Raw genomic sequence first — 15,782 nt, forward strand, 5'->3', positions numbered from 1 at the left:
TTCAATTTATATCAAATAGTACATTTATAATGTTACTCCAAAAATGTATTTTATAATAAAACACTATAAATAATAAATTTATATTAAAACAATACAGGAACTTCAACAGTTCCTCTCCACTAAGGCTCTATTTCACACAGGTAAGCCATCTGCCTACAGACCTCACAATTCTTGCTACAGCTGTCCATTAACACTGAGCCTTAAGGTAATGAAGTTGAGAACACAGGTTCTAGAATAAGTTGGCCTGGATTTGAATTCACCAGTTATTAGCTGTGGAAAAGTTATTTAATGTCTTTGTGCCTTCACTGCATCACCTATCAGAAGAATATAATAATAGTATCCACCATCACACTGAGTTTTTGTTTTTGTTCATTTATTAGTTGGAGGCTAATTACTTTACAATATTGTAGTGGTTTTGGCCATACATTAACATGAATCAGCCATGGATTTACATGTGTTCCCCATCCTGAACCCCCCTCCCACCTTCCTCCCCACCCCATCCCTCTGGGTCATCCCAGTGCACCAGCCCCAAGCACTTGTCTCATGCATCCAACCTGGGCTGGTGATCTGTTTCACACTTGATAATATACATGTTTCGATGCTGTTCACTCAGATCATCCCACCCTCGCCTTCTCCCATTGAGTCAAAAAGTCTGTTCTATATATCTGTGTCTCTTTTTCTGTCTTGCATATAGGGTTATCGTTACCATCTTTCTGAATTCCATATATATGCGTTAGTATACTGTATTGGTGTTTATCTTTCTGGCTTACTTCACTCTGTATAATGGGCTCCAGTTTCATCCATCTCATTAGAACTGATTCAAATGTATTCTTTTTAATGGCTGAGTAATATTCCATGGTGTATATGTACCACAGCTTCCTTATCCATTCGTCTACTGATGGGCATCTAGGTTGCTTCCATGTCCTGGCTATTATAAACAGTGCTGCGGTGAACACTGGGGTGCACGTGTCTCTTTCAGATCTGGTTTCCTCGGTGTGTATGCCCAGAAGTGGGATTGCTGGGTCATATGGCAGTTCTATTTCCAGTTTTTTAAGGAATCTCCACACTGTTCTCCATAGCGGCTGTACTAGTTTGCATTCCCACCAACAGCGTAAGAGGGTTCCCTTTTCTCCACACGGGTTAATATATAGAAAATATTCTAACAGGGCCTGGTAAATAGTAAGTCATCAGCAACTATTAACAAATCATTTTTTTAAACAATATTTTTTTGTGTTACCTAAATATATTTTAGTTATCTCCTAATCAATATTTGTAAAGTTCCAAATTTGATGTGCCAGCCATATTTTTTTTCTGATTCACATCAAATAAATATATAATGATAAAAGCTAAGAAAACTTGTCTTTGTGCCATTCAGTGTATTTTAGCCACTCGAAAAAATACTAGCGTATAGAAAAAAAAGTTTTAACCTCGAATGGCACTGATGATTTACTACAATCTGATCCCAGTTACGAGTACATTCTCACATCTAACACTTTCCTTCTAATATGCTCTATTCCAAATAATGTCCCTCAAATATGAATTTTCATCACAATTATTGCTCCCACCACCACGGATGTTTTCACAATCACCTCACCTTTTTTCATTTCAGGGCCAGATCATTCCTTCAAGACCTTCCCCTACAACACGGTTTCTTTTGTTTTTCAACTAATTCACAGACTAGCCTTCTTATTCATTCAGTCTGAACCACCAAAGTGTAGCTGCTTCTTTAGCGCTACATTTAAAGGTATTTTTCATATGTGCAAAAATCACAGTTCCTTTTATCAGAAAAGCATCCAAGGAGATTTGCTTGTATTGTGAAGTATCTGTAAGCTCTTACTAAGAGCTAAGACAGTATTATCGAATGATTTTAAATAGTGAATTTTCAGTGATATCAGTTTATTTAAAAAGGGCCAACAAGCCTCTTTAGTGTATATTCTCCAGAAATTAATACATATGGATGATATAAATGGTAGAAAGTAATATATCAATAATTTCCTATTAATATTTCATTCTGAACATTATTATCTATGACAAATTTCCCAATTTAATGTCTATTACTAATTTGTAGCTCTAAAAATCCAAACTGCTTCAGAGGGCTAGTCAAAGGAAATTTAACTATGATTAAGATTTTTTACTATGAAAAGCTAAAAGCCTACCATAAATTATTTCTTTACTGAAGAAAGAAGATATCATATTTAACATCAGGTGAAGTTCCATCTGTGATATATGACAGCCTTTTGCACCCTGACAGTGGAATACTGTGATGGCAAGACCAAGTTTTGAAGTCTGACAGAGTTAGCTTAGGGTCTGCTCAGCACAGTACAAGTCTGGACAATGCATGAACTTCCCTGAGTTCACTTTTCCTCATCTGTAAAATGAGGACATTAATGTTTACCTTTCAAGTCTACAGTGATGTTTAAATGAATAGCAGATAAAATGTCTTGCACAATTTTCAGAAAATGGCAAACATTTAATAAAAGTGGTAGTTACTTCTTTCATTGTATAACCTAACTGCTTAGAAATTTCAATAGGATTTCCTGCCAGCACACCACCATTTTCCTCCTTTCTCTATCAAAGAAAATCTATTCAGTATCTTCTGGTTTGTCTTGCTGAATAGACAAACTGACAGTATTATCAGTCTCCTGGCCACCTGACAGCTTTATACCAGAGGTCAGCAAATTACGCTCTGGTGCATAAGCAGAATCTGGCCACCCGTCTGTTTTTCAGTGGCCTGGAAGCTAAGGGTGTTTTCTGCATTTTAAAATGCTTGTATTAAGTATTCACATAATATCCTCAATTTTGCCTTTTGGTTCACAGAGCTTAAAATATTTACTATCTGGTTATCTTAAAAAAAAAAAAAAAAAAAAGTTTGCAGACCCCGAAGAAGATGTAGTAAAGAAGTATCCAACATAGATAGAAGAGAAAGTATCCAACATAGTAGAAGAGAAACCATGGAGCAGAAAAGTGTGAGCCAACAGCTCAATGGCAGCACTGAAGTCAGAGAAGATGGGTAGAGTAAGAAATCAATTAGCTATGGAAACTAGAGAATATAGAAATAATAAAGGGAATTAAGATTCTGAGGCATTTAATAAGTGTGGATAGTGAAATAAAAGCAGCAGTGGATGTGAAACACTTATTCTGAAAACTCAGCAGTGGAAAACATAAACAGGCAAGTAATTAAAAGAGAAAGCAAGATCAATAAATGTTGCCCCCAAAATTTAGAAAAATCGAAGGAACATAGGGATAAAGACAATAAATAAGGAAGTATCAGACACAACTGCTAAAGAAAAAAATTTCGGAAGAAATTTAAAACAGGAACCAATACCAACGTATTATGTTAGCATGTTAATATGTAGTCTTATGAAGGAGAGGAAAACAAGATGGATCACATTCTGCTATTTCAGTATCTCCAGGAAAGCAGAGACATAGTGTATCGACTGAGTGACATGATGATAAAGAACTAAAAGAAAAAAGATCTTAAAATAATTTTTCAAGAACAAGCAACAGAACCAAATAGGACACAAATTAATCTTGGACTAGTGAGGACTCATTTGTTCTTGATTATAAAAGCACATGAGTTAAATAGTTTAAATTCCTCAAAGTAAAAACTAAAACACCACTGTGAGTTTCACATGGTCTTTCACTAGTACTGCTTCCATTAGCATTTAGAACTATATTCAAAAGCAGAAAACTGTAACCTACTCAAATACTATGCTCTTTAAAGATTTAACTGTGAACCAAGAAACGTTTTTCATATAAATAAAATTAAATGTGGTTTCTGTTGCTGTTCATTGTTCAGGTGCTCAGTCGTGTCAGACTCTTTGCCACCCCATGAGTCGACTGCAGCGTGCCAGGCTTCCCTGTCTTTCACCACCTTCCAGAGTTTCCTCAAGCTCATGTCTATTGTTGACAATGCCATCCAACCACCTCAGCCTGTTGCCCCCTTCTCCTGCCTTCAATCTTTCCCAGCATCATGGTCTCTTCCAATGAGTCAGTTCTTTGCATCAGGTGGCCAAAGTGCTGGAGCTTCAGTTTCAGCATCAGTCCTTACAATGGGTATTTAGGGTTGATTTCCTTCAGGATGGACTGGTTGGATTTCCTGGCAGTCCAAGGGACTCTCAAGAGTCTTCTCCAGCACCACAACTCGAAAGCATCAATTCTCTCACACTCAGCCTTCTTTATAGTCCAACTCTTACATCCGTACATGATTAATGGAAAAAGCACAACTTTTGACTACTATATGGACCTTCATCAGCAAAGTAATGTCTCTGCTTTTTAAAACACCGCCTAGGTGTGTCATAGCTTTTCTTCCAAGGAGCATCTTTGAATTTCATGGCTGCAGACACTGTCCTCAGTGATTTTGGAGCCCAAGAAAATAAAGCCTCTCACTGCTTCCACTGTTTCCCCATCTATTTGCCATGAAGTGATGGGACCGGATGTCATGATCTTAGTTTTCTGAATGCTGAGTTTTAAGTCAGCTTTCCCACTCTCGTCTTCCACCTTCGTCCAGAGGCTCTATAGTTCCTCTGCTTTCTGCCATGGGGTAGTGTCATCTGCGTGTCTGAGGTTATTGATGATTCTCTCAGCAATCTTGATTCCAGCCTGTGCTTCATCCAGTCTGGCATTTGGCGTGATGTACTCTGCATGTAAGTGGTTTTTCTATAACAATTCAAAAAAGATACATGCACCCCAATGTTCATGGCAGCACCATTTATAACAGACTGGACATGGGAGCAACCTGTCGTCCGTCAACAGGTGAACGGATGAAGAAGTTGTGGTATATATGTGGTGGAATATTACTCACCCATAAAAGGAACAAGTTTGAGCCAGTTGAGTTGAGGAGGATGAACCTAGAGCCTATCAAGCACAGTGAAGCAAGTCAGAAGGAGAAAAGCAAACGTAAAGGCAGACACGCGGCCTCTAGAAAGCTGGCTCTGGTGAAACGTGCAGGGCAGGGGTGGAGATGTAAGCGCAGAGACAGACTTGTGGGCACAGTGGGGGAAGGGGAAAGTGGGAGAAACTGAGGGAGCAGCACTGAAACACAGACACTTAGTGGGCAGGTGCTGCGTAACACAGGAAGTTTAAGTTTGGTGCTCTGTGACCATCTAGGTGGGTGGGATAGAGGTGGTGGGGAGGAGGCTCAAGAGGGAGGGGATATATGTATACTTACAGCTGATTCACATCTGCTGTACAGCAGAAACCAACACAACTTTAAAGCAATTATCCTCCAATTTAAAAAAATTATATGTGGTTTCTAGACAAAATACTTTATGTACAAATCCTAGTTAGAAATAAGTAGTAAAACAGCCAAAATCAACCTCTGAGTCCCTAAATCTCACAAGGAATTGATCTATCTTCTCTGATATTTATATATTTATATATATCAGAGATATTTATATCACCCCTCAAAATTCAACTATATAGAAGCTTAGGGAAGAATGAAATTTTAGATAGTTTTCTTATCTGACCAGCTGTGGATCAAAAACACTTTTTGAATTTTATAGAAAATCCTCTGGAAGGAAATTATGTTACAAAGTATAGTGTTGGAGAAGACTCTTGAGAGAGTCCTTTGGACTGCAAGGAGATTCAACCAGTCCATCCTAAAGGAAATCAGTCCTGAATCAGTTTCAGTCCTGAAGCTGAAACTCCAATACTTTGGCCACCTCACGCGAAGAGCTGACTCATTGGAAAAGACCCTGATGCTGGGAAAGATTGAGGGTGGGAGGAGAAGGGGACAACAGAGGATTTGGATGGCATCATGAACTCAATGGACATGAGTTTGAATAAACTCCAGAAGTTGGTGATGGACAGGGAGGCCTGGCATGCTGCAGTCCATGGGGTCACAAAGAGAAGGACACGACTGAGCAACTGAACTGATTGTATAATTCCTGGCATTCTCAAAAATAGTATACTAAACATAATCTAAGCACTTTTGGGCTTTTTACTAGTACTAGCACTGAACTATGTTGCAATAAAATGATACAATAAAAGTTGTTCTAATCTATAAGTCTGCTTAATTTAGTAAATAAGACCCAAATAGTTACGCTTTTTTTTTTTTTCTTTTCTTTTTTTGGCCTCATCACATGGCTTGTGGGAGCTTAGTTTCCCGACCAGGGATTAAACCCAGGCCCATGGCAGTTAAAGTGTGGAGTCGCAACCACTGGACTGCCAGGAAGTCCCTAGTTTTTCTTTTTGAATTATGTCTGCCTTTGACAACTTTCTGGTCTTTCTCTTAATATCAAAATATTGTAATCTATGACTCCCTAGGCATGCCTGAGGAACAAAGTTATTTATCCCCAATTTATTCCTTCTAAACTATGAACTTGTAAACAAGATAAAAAGTTTTGCTAAAATATTAGAGTATGTGCTTACAGATTTTTGCTTTGGCTGTTCAGATATTTTACTTGTTGGGAGATAGTATGATCAGAAGAACTTTCTTCACAGCTTTCAACTAACATATAGGAGAGGAATGGAGCTTCGTTTAGCCTCACAGTAACTATCTGTATATTCTGTCTTTCTCATAAGGCTGGTGAAGATCAAGGCAACAGGGATCATTATTATTTGTCTTTACAGAGCACCTGGAACAAAATGTGACCTTTAGGTGGATTTCAATAAATTCTTTTTAAATAAATCAAATCAAAATCAACTATAACTAATATTCCTTTCATTCTCCCAAAGTCATCAACAACAAAAAGTTGTCCTGACATGTTTACATTAGGTAAGGTAAGGTTTCTTACCTTTTAAGCAAGGGTAAGGCCTAGGGACAGAAAAACTCTGGGAAAAAAAAACTTAAGTGCTGTAAGAAGTGGTCAGGAGATGGCACACCTATTTTCAGAACAATTAGGCCCAAGGTTAAAATCTGCTGCCATAGCCCAAAGCCTCTTTTAAACTCAAGATCTTGTTCTCAAACAGTTATTAACATTCTCAGGGTATATTTCAAAAGAGCCGAGTATGAACCTCAGCTCTTTGGTCTAATTCCAAGTCTGGTAATTATATGCTGCCTATTAAAATTCCCCTTGCAGTTCTAATTTAATAAGGTGGTGTTCAGTTCCTGTCAAATAGCTCAGAGTAACACCACCAGCTGCAATGCTCATCCCATAAAGTATAATGTTTCAGATGTGATTAAATGATCATTTAGAATTTTTCAGGGAAGCAAACATAAATTCTTTAAAATATTTTCCACTTATAAAGAATAAACTATGTATTTTTACGTGGCCAAAAAAATCCTATACCTTAAAATGTCACAGTAAATTTTAGTTTATTTTCTTGATAAAAGAGTTCTACTTGTAGCTATTATAATATTAATATGATGAGAAAACTCTGCAAGTATATCATCTTTAAGTTTTATAAAGCAGAGAAAATACAAAAACCTGAGACTCAAAGCTATCCTTTTTCTTGTGGTTGGCAAACAGCGTAAATATTTCAGCAACTTCATTAAATGACATTAGGCTTGACTACAAAATAAAAACTAAGGAGGTTTTTATTTTTGATTAATGTATCTATAGTGGAGAAAGCATAGCCAAGCTAAATGAATTCCTTCAAAGAAGCAAAAATGTGGTTAAAAAAAAAGTACACCAACCTTATACTTTCAAACCATAAGATATCTAGATTATGTTATTTTTAATAGTAATCTAAAGGTCTAATAGAGGCTCACAATCCAATCCAAAAACCTTAGGGCTGAGTCTGTTTCAGAATTTAGAATTTCAACTTTCCCTCCTCAAGATTTAGAAATACTACTTAACATTACCAGTGGAATCTAAGTCAGCACCCAGAAATCAAATGTTTTCATATTTCTTCAGTAAAATGTATAAATACTTGAAAAAGGGCCTAATTTTAGTTCAGATCTAGATCTGCAACCAAGTAAGTTAATACTAGTCAGGTTTTGTGGTCAATTTCTGTTCTCAGAACTTCACGGGTTTTTGGATAAAAGACTGTGCGCCTAAACTGAAAGAGCAGAAGTCGGTCAGGAGCAAGTTTTTAGCTTCAAGGTAACAGCAGAAATATTTCAATTGTTTCTACGAGCTACATATGCTTTACTACAGAAGCTTAATTCACACATCCAAAAAAATCAAAACAATTTATTAATCTTATGATGTGAAAGAAAATATATAAAATGCATTCATATTCGTTAAGGATAAATTTCTTCCTTTGCAGAACTTTCTAGTTAAAAAAAAAACACTATTTCTTTACATTGATAAAATCTTGCAATTGCACTGCAATTGAGCATTGCAAGGGTTACCACAAGCTTAAAAGAACAGATAGAAGTCTAGACTCTGGGGTACTAAAAAGTCAGCAACTGGACAAAGAAATTCTCCATTTCTCCGTTCTTTCTGTTGTCTTATAGTATGGGAAAAAAGGAATCTATGTAAGAGAAATCAGAATGCCTTTTATAAGAAAAGTTATATGTTCTCTTCAAAACAGTAAACTACAGTGGTGAAGAACAGAAAGACTAGTTAGTAAGGAGACAATCAAATTCCAGGTCCACGCTTTACTAGCTTTGTCACCTTAGAAGTTAGTAAATACTCCTATGCCTCAGTTTCATCTACAAATATGGAAAATAACAAATGTACCACATAAAGTTACTAATGAAAATTAAATGCTAAATAAAAATAAATAAAAAATAAACTGATAGGGACAACAGGAAGAATAAACAGGTGATATTAACAAATACTGGCAAAGTTAATGCAATATTATCAACCAAAATTTCCTCAATCTTAACCACATTTTAAACCCAGACTGGCATAACATAAGAAATTTTAAAAAATACAACAAATGTTTACCTTGCATTTTATCAGTATTAACTGAAATACCATGAATTGAAATAATTAGTATCACTATCCTTTTTGTAATAAAGAATACTTATTACCTGAACTTATAAGTTCCAAACTACTGAAACACCTCAGAGTTTCTATGAAAAACTAAACAGTATGCATGGTTAGCAATGGTAAATAAAAATATATGATAAGTCAAAATAGCTAATTCCATGACCATGGCAGAGAGCCCATCCACCAAACATAAATGGTACTAGAAAATAAACCACTTTGCTCACTACACAATCTCACAAAGCAATGCACAAAACTTACCTATCTTCATCTTTATCATACAGTTGGTAATAGTCTCCACAGCCATTCCAAAATGTGTTATCCACAACCTCTGGCCTTACTGTGGCTCCACTTTCCGTTGTTAGTTGGTTATCTTCTGTTTCCCTCTGTGTAACTCTTGCGAAAGGCAGATCCAAGAACATACAATCATGTTCTCCATCATACTCATCACATTTTATTAAGAGGTCATCTGAGCCATTTTCTTCAACTTCCAAAGCCTCTCTCCACCTCTGAACACTTCTTTGTTTGGCCTCATGCCTATTAAAACCTGTTTCTTGGTCCACCTGGCTTGAACTTATCACTTTCCTAACTTTGGGCCTCACCACCTGCTCAAGAGAACTTCCCTGGTTTTTGCCCCTATCATTGGTGTTTTGTTCACTGCAAATACGCCTGGGAGCACAGGCTGAATCTTCAGTTGAATTTTCTCTTTGTCTCTCCTGGCTAGTATTATTTTGTTGTTTCTTTCTAACCACTTCATCTTCAGAAGAGGACCTCTGAAACTCCTGATTGTTCTCATTGACAAACTCAGTATTATCAGTAGAACTTTTCACTAAAGGTGCTGAATCTACCTCTTCAAACTCATCTCTTAATTCACAGTTGAAAGAGGGAACTGTTGGTGAAAGACCAGTGTATGCCTCTACCTCTCCATTTTCCAACTCAAATACTGTATTGCCCAGTGCTTCCTGATAGCTACCACCTTCCAAAACGTCTGCAGAGAGCTGAAGATGGTCATCATCCTCTCCATGTCTGCTGTCTGGATCATAAGAGTCAGCATGAACCAATGTAACTCCATTTTGGACACTTGAAGCATTACAAACTCCTGGAGTGTACTCTCCCTCAGAGTGACGGTGAAGATCTGTACTGCTTCCTAAGGGCTCCCTGCCTTCCTCACTATGATGTACTGCAGCAAAGGGTGGAGTGCTCTCAATGGTTTGATTCAATGCTGTATCACAAATGGGAATTTCTGCTTCACTTTTTTCAAATGAAGGGTCACTGGGTAAAGAAGAATGAACTTGATCCAGTGGACTGGAACCTTCACAGAGAACAAAAGAAAACATATTTAGAAGGGCTAATTTAGATAACATTTAATAATGACTCTTTAACTAGAAACCATATCAATTATCACCTATTTGAGAATATGAGTGAATTTCTCTGACTGGTGCTTCCACACTCCCAAATTTAACCGAGAGGGAAGACTGGTTACCCTATGAGTTCATTTATCCCGTTGTAGAGCCTCTCAGTATCTTCTCTCTCTGGACATCTTCTGTAGGTTTTTCACCTAAATCCTAATACTTAAAATGTTCTATACAAGATATTTAAAAGAGAGACTAATGAGAGACTTGAGAGAAGTCATAGGATAATCATCTACTCTTCCAGTTGTTGGAATGAGCAATTCAAACTCAAAATTATTTTATTACATGTAGATTTCTTTAAAGTGTTTATAATAGCTATAAGAACAGACAACAGATCTAACAGAAATGAGACTCTATTGTGTTCTATGTCAATTCAGTAGATTAACTCAGTCACTAGACACATAATATTAAATTTCTATCCCCAAAATGAACTGTTATATCTACAATGAGTTAACTTCAGTTATGTTACAGCTATGACTGAAAAACAACAAAGTCAATATATTGATTCTCTTTGTCACAGTTTCTAAGAAGTATGAGACAAGAGTAAAATGCTATATACCCTACAAATTACTTTCAGCACAACTATCTTTTACACTAATGTATAACTAAAAAAAATAAAGACACCAAGACCTGTTGAAACAAAATTTTATAAATTATAACTAACTACAGGTAAGTCTTGTCATATCACAAAAAGGCTTCTTTAGCAAAATGACCTTAGCTAATAATTCATATTCTTGTACACAAATAACAGAAAAAAAAACAACCCTAGAATTATCAAGTTTGCTCAGAATAAGAGGAAACTGACATTCCAGTCCAAAAACATGTAGTTATAGTACACAGATTGTTGTTATTGTTTAGTTGCTAAGTGTGACCAACTCTTTTGCGACCCCATGGATTGCAGCCTACCAGGCGCCTCTGTCTATGGGATTTTCCAGGCAAGAATACTGGAGTGGGTTGCCATTTCCTTCTCCAGATCTTCCCAACCCAGGGATCGAACCTGCCTCTCCACACTGGCAGGTGGATTCTTTACCACTGAGCCATGTGGGAAGCCACAGTACATGGATATGTGCAAAATACTTTTTGAGTAATGAATAATTAAGGAATTTTAATTAAATAACTATTAATTGACCTTTGTATTGTTTATAATGATTCTAAAAATATCAAATTAACCAAGTTAAATTATTTAGAGATACAAATAAAACCAAATAACAAAAAAAGCTATTTAAATTTAATATGCAGGGGAGACTATACTCAGTGCACATTAAAAAAATAATTTTTTTTTCTTGAACATTTTCTCTGGCGAAGTGATGTGAAAATGTAATCACTGCAATGACAATGCAGTTATAGATTAATGACTGACCATCTTCTATGTATATACTATTAAGTTCAATAGAAAATTTTAAAATATAAATTTGTTAGGAAATGTACAGCATTTATACTCCAGACACACATAAAACCCACTCACTATTTCAAGCATCACAAGATCAATTCTTACATCGCTATTAACAGCTTTTAAATAATTCCAGGCCGCATACCTGAGGAATTTTCTTTTGGAACATCATCCAGTTCCAACACTTCATAGTCATCACCAGCCCGACCTAAGCTTCTTTCATGCCTGGTCATACACGGTTTGAAACTGACATATGCATGTCTTCTGCCGTATCTCCTGCCTGTAATTGTCTGATATCCTCCTGCTGGTTTGGGCCAGGCAGCCTTGGTAGAGTCTTGATCCATTGCTAAAAAAACAGAGTTAAAAATAAGAGGCACAACAATGGCTTTCGTTGTGACATTTGGGGTAGTGTTTCAACATATATTGCTATTATCTGTCAAATCATATGCCACTGAACACCAAGTGCCCCTTACTAGTAATACAAAACATACTTGAAAAGTAAGCATATTACTTTATGAGAGTTATGTGACCCCCTTCATCCCTCCCCCAAATATCTTTTTTTGGTTCCTTTAAGATACTGCAGATTTTTATAACATAACCTATCCCCAATTTTTACCACATGCCAAATTACTATACTGTAAAAGCTCCTAAAAGATTGGAGAATGATTCTTTAAATTATCTAAGTACCTTATGTACAACTGCTCAATACAGATTTGTTGAGTGAAATACTCACATATGATATGATGGTTTCAATTACATTAAAAGTGAATAAATTCCAGTCAAATTGCTCTTCAGTTGTTCAGTTGTGTCCGACTCTTTGTAACCCCATGGACTACAGCATGCCAGGCTTCCCTGTCCTTCACTATTTCCCAGAGTTTGCTCAGACTCATGTCCATTGAGTAGGTGATGTCATCCAACCATCTTGTCCTCTATCATCCCCTTCTCCTCCCACCTTCAATCTTTCCCAGCATCAGGGTCTTTTCTAATGAGTTGGCTCTTCACATCAACTGGCCAAAGTATTGGAGATTCAGTTTGAGCATCAGTGCCTCCAATGAATATTCAGGACTGATTTTCTTTAGGATGGACTGGTTGGATCCCCTTGCAGTTTAAGGGGCTCTCAAGAGTCTTCTCCAACACCACAGTTCAAAAGCACCAGTTCTTCGGCGCTCAGTCTTCTTTATAGTCCAACTCTCACATCCACACATAATTACTGGAAAAACCACAGCTTTGACTGTATGGACCTTTGTCAGCAAAGTAATGTCTCTGCTTTTTAATATGCTGTCTAGGTTTCTTACAAGTAATTTCTTTAATGGTATCTGTACTAGTACAAAGAATCAACTGGACCACAATAAAATATATCCCAAAGATTAGGGTCAAGTAAAACTCTCCAAAAGAAAACAGTGGTGAGCCAAGTCAAACTTTTCAAAACTACCAATGTTATACACATGGTAAGAAAAGTAAAAAACATATACACAACGTAAGTATTAACTTCTGATACCAAAGGGATATGTAACAGCAAAGATTAGCATCTTTTACTAAGTAGGACATTATCTCACATCTACATATAGAATAAGTTTGCTTAGTCAACTGGATTTGACATATATTATGCAGGAACTAATAAGCAAAATATTTCCTCACAGTATATGGAATAGTCAGTAAATGAAAGTTACATATTTCCATTTTAGGGCATTAAAATAAAAAACATAATTGCTTCTAAGCACAAATTCCAATCCCAAAGAAAGGCAATGCCAAAGAATGCTCAAACTACCACACAATTGCACTTATCTCTCATGCTAGTAAAGTAATGCTCAAAATTCTCCAAGCCAGGTTTTAGCAATATGTGAACCATGAACTTCCAGATGTTCAAGCTGGTTTTAGAAAAGGCGGAGGAATCAGATATCAAATAGCCAACATCTGCTGGACCATCGAAAAAGCCAGAAGAGCTCCAGAAAAACATCTACTACTGCTTAACTGACTATCTCAAAGCCTTTGTCTGTGTGGATCATCACAAACCATTGAAAATTCTGAAGGAGATGGGAATACCAGACCACCTGACCTGCCTCCCGAGAAATCTGTATGCAGGTCAGAAAGCAACAGTTAGAACTGGACATGGAACAATACACTGGTTCCAAATCGGGAAAGAAGTATATCAAGGCTAAATATTGTCACCCTGCTTATTTAACTTATATGCAGAGTACATCATGAGAAACACTGGGCTGGAGGAAGCACAAGCTGGAATCAAGATTGCCAGGAGAAATATCAATGACCTCAGATATGCAGATGACACCACCCTTATGGCAGAAAGTGAAGAAGAACTAAAGAGCTTCTTGATGAAAGTGAAAGAGGAGAGTGAAAAAGTTGGCTTAAAGCTCAACATTCAGAAAACTAACATCATGGCATCTGGTCCCATCACTTCATGGCAAATAGATGGGGAAACAGTGGAAACAGTGACAGACTTTTATTTTGGGGGGACTCCAAAATCACTGCTAATGATGACTACAGCCATGAAATTAAAAGACACTCTCCTGGGAAGAAAAGCTATGACCAACCTAGACAGCATATTAAAAAGTAGAGACATAACTTTGCCAACAAAGGTTCGTCTAGTCAAAGCTATGGTTTTACCAGTAGTCACGTATGGATGTGAGAATTGGACTATAAAGAAAGCTGAGTGCTGAAGAACTGATGCTTTTCAACTGTGATGTTGGAGAAGACTCTTGAGAGTCCCTTGGACTGCAAGGAGATCCAACCAGTCCATCCTAAAGGAGATCGGTCCTGGGTGTTCACTGGAAGGTCTGATGTTGAAGCTGAAACTCCAACACTTTGGCCACCTGATGCTAAGAGCTGACTTATTTAAAAAGACCCTGATGCAGGGAAAGATGGAAGGTAGGAAGAGAAGGGGAAGACAGAGGATGAGATGGTTGAATGGCATCACTGACTCGATGAACATGAGTTTGGGTGAACTCCGGGAGTTGATGATGGACAGGGAGGCCTAGAGTGCAGCAGTCCATGGGGTCACAAAGAGTTGGACACAACTGAGCAACTGAACTGAGCTGATGACTCCAGAACCAGTACCTTTAACACCTCCAAAAAAACAGACCTCCAAAAAAAAGTCTCCAAAGTGTAAACCACAATAGATGCTAAGGGGGTAGGAAAAGAAAATCTAATAATTTCTAGTTATACTCATTTTGTATCAAAAATTATAAATTAAGATTTATAAATATTCAATACATGGAGTGAAACTGGCCGTAAATAAGACCAAGATTAAACATCATATACAGTACTCAAGAAATCCAGAGGGGAAAATATGAAGTCCTCAATCTAGAGTAAGTAACGCAGACTTTGCTTACCTGCTGGCTCTTTTTCAGTATACTGTGACATATATGGCAGTTTCCGTGTGCCCAGTTCAGTGGAATTATGGATGTGATTTAGTTTTTACTCACACAATGGATAAGCTGCAAAAGATTCCTACAAAGAAACCACAGATTAAACACAACATTAATAAAACAGAAGCACAAAACAAAATGGCAAAACTAATAGTTCTAGTGAAGTTCTTAGCTTGCCCATAGCAACACAAAAATATACATTGGATTTGATAAGGCAATCAAAAAAATCTGAAAAGCATGAACATGGCTATTTGAAAACATTTAGATATCCTCTTAGAAAACCTTGCCTTAAGTATGTATCATCCTTAAGAAAGACAATGATGATAACAGGAATAATTTATAAGTACATAAGCAAATATATTAGGAGAAGTATATACTAGCAAATATTTTAGGTCACATATTGGGGTATGTGACCAAACTTACATTATATAGTACTTTGGGCATCTACTACAAACTATGCTACCTTTGCTTCTCCATCAAACACTAAAGTTCCCTTAGCCCTGCCACTGCTAAAAGAAGTTAACCCTAAGAACACAAACTTCATTTAAAGAATGCATAATGGCTTATGACAATAAGTGTAAAAAATGATATATTGACTATTTTTTAGAATAGTCAATTGACCAGATATTTTAATCCCAAAGAAGAACCTATTCTAAATCAGGAAAACTAAAATTTACCATTTAACATATGAAAACTTCATGTTTTGAAATTAATCCACTTATTTAGTATTTTAAAAGTTACAAGCTGTGCCTTTTTTTAAAGTCTGGCAAGAGCT

General features: G+C 36.8%; 1 protein-coding gene across 1 annotated transcript in view; it reads right to left on the reverse strand.

Moving 5' to 3' along the window:
• Positions 1 to 15,782, reverse strand: part of PJA2 (praja ring finger ubiquitin ligase 2) — a 70,052-nt gene that overhangs the window by 35,240 nt on the left and 19,030 nt on the right. Inside the window, exons 2-4 of the mRNA XM_065923560.1 lie at positions 14,972 to 15,089; positions 11,770 to 11,970; positions 9,084 to 10,134 (exon numbers count right to left, since the gene is read on the reverse strand). Coding sequence (XP_065779632.1) covers positions 9,084 to 10,134; positions 11,770 to 11,970; positions 14,972 to 15,002 — 1,283 coding nt within the window. The 5' untranslated portion in view covers positions 15,003 to 15,089. The remainder of the gene's footprint in view (positions 1 to 9,083; positions 10,135 to 11,769; positions 11,971 to 14,971; positions 15,090 to 15,782) is intronic.

Source organism: Muntiacus reevesi, chromosome 1, assembly GCF_963930625.1.
Source record: "Muntiacus reevesi chromosome 1, mMunRee1.1, whole genome shotgun sequence".
NCBI classification, from domain to species: Eukaryota; Metazoa; Chordata; class Mammalia; order Artiodactyla; family Cervidae; genus Muntiacus; species Muntiacus reevesi.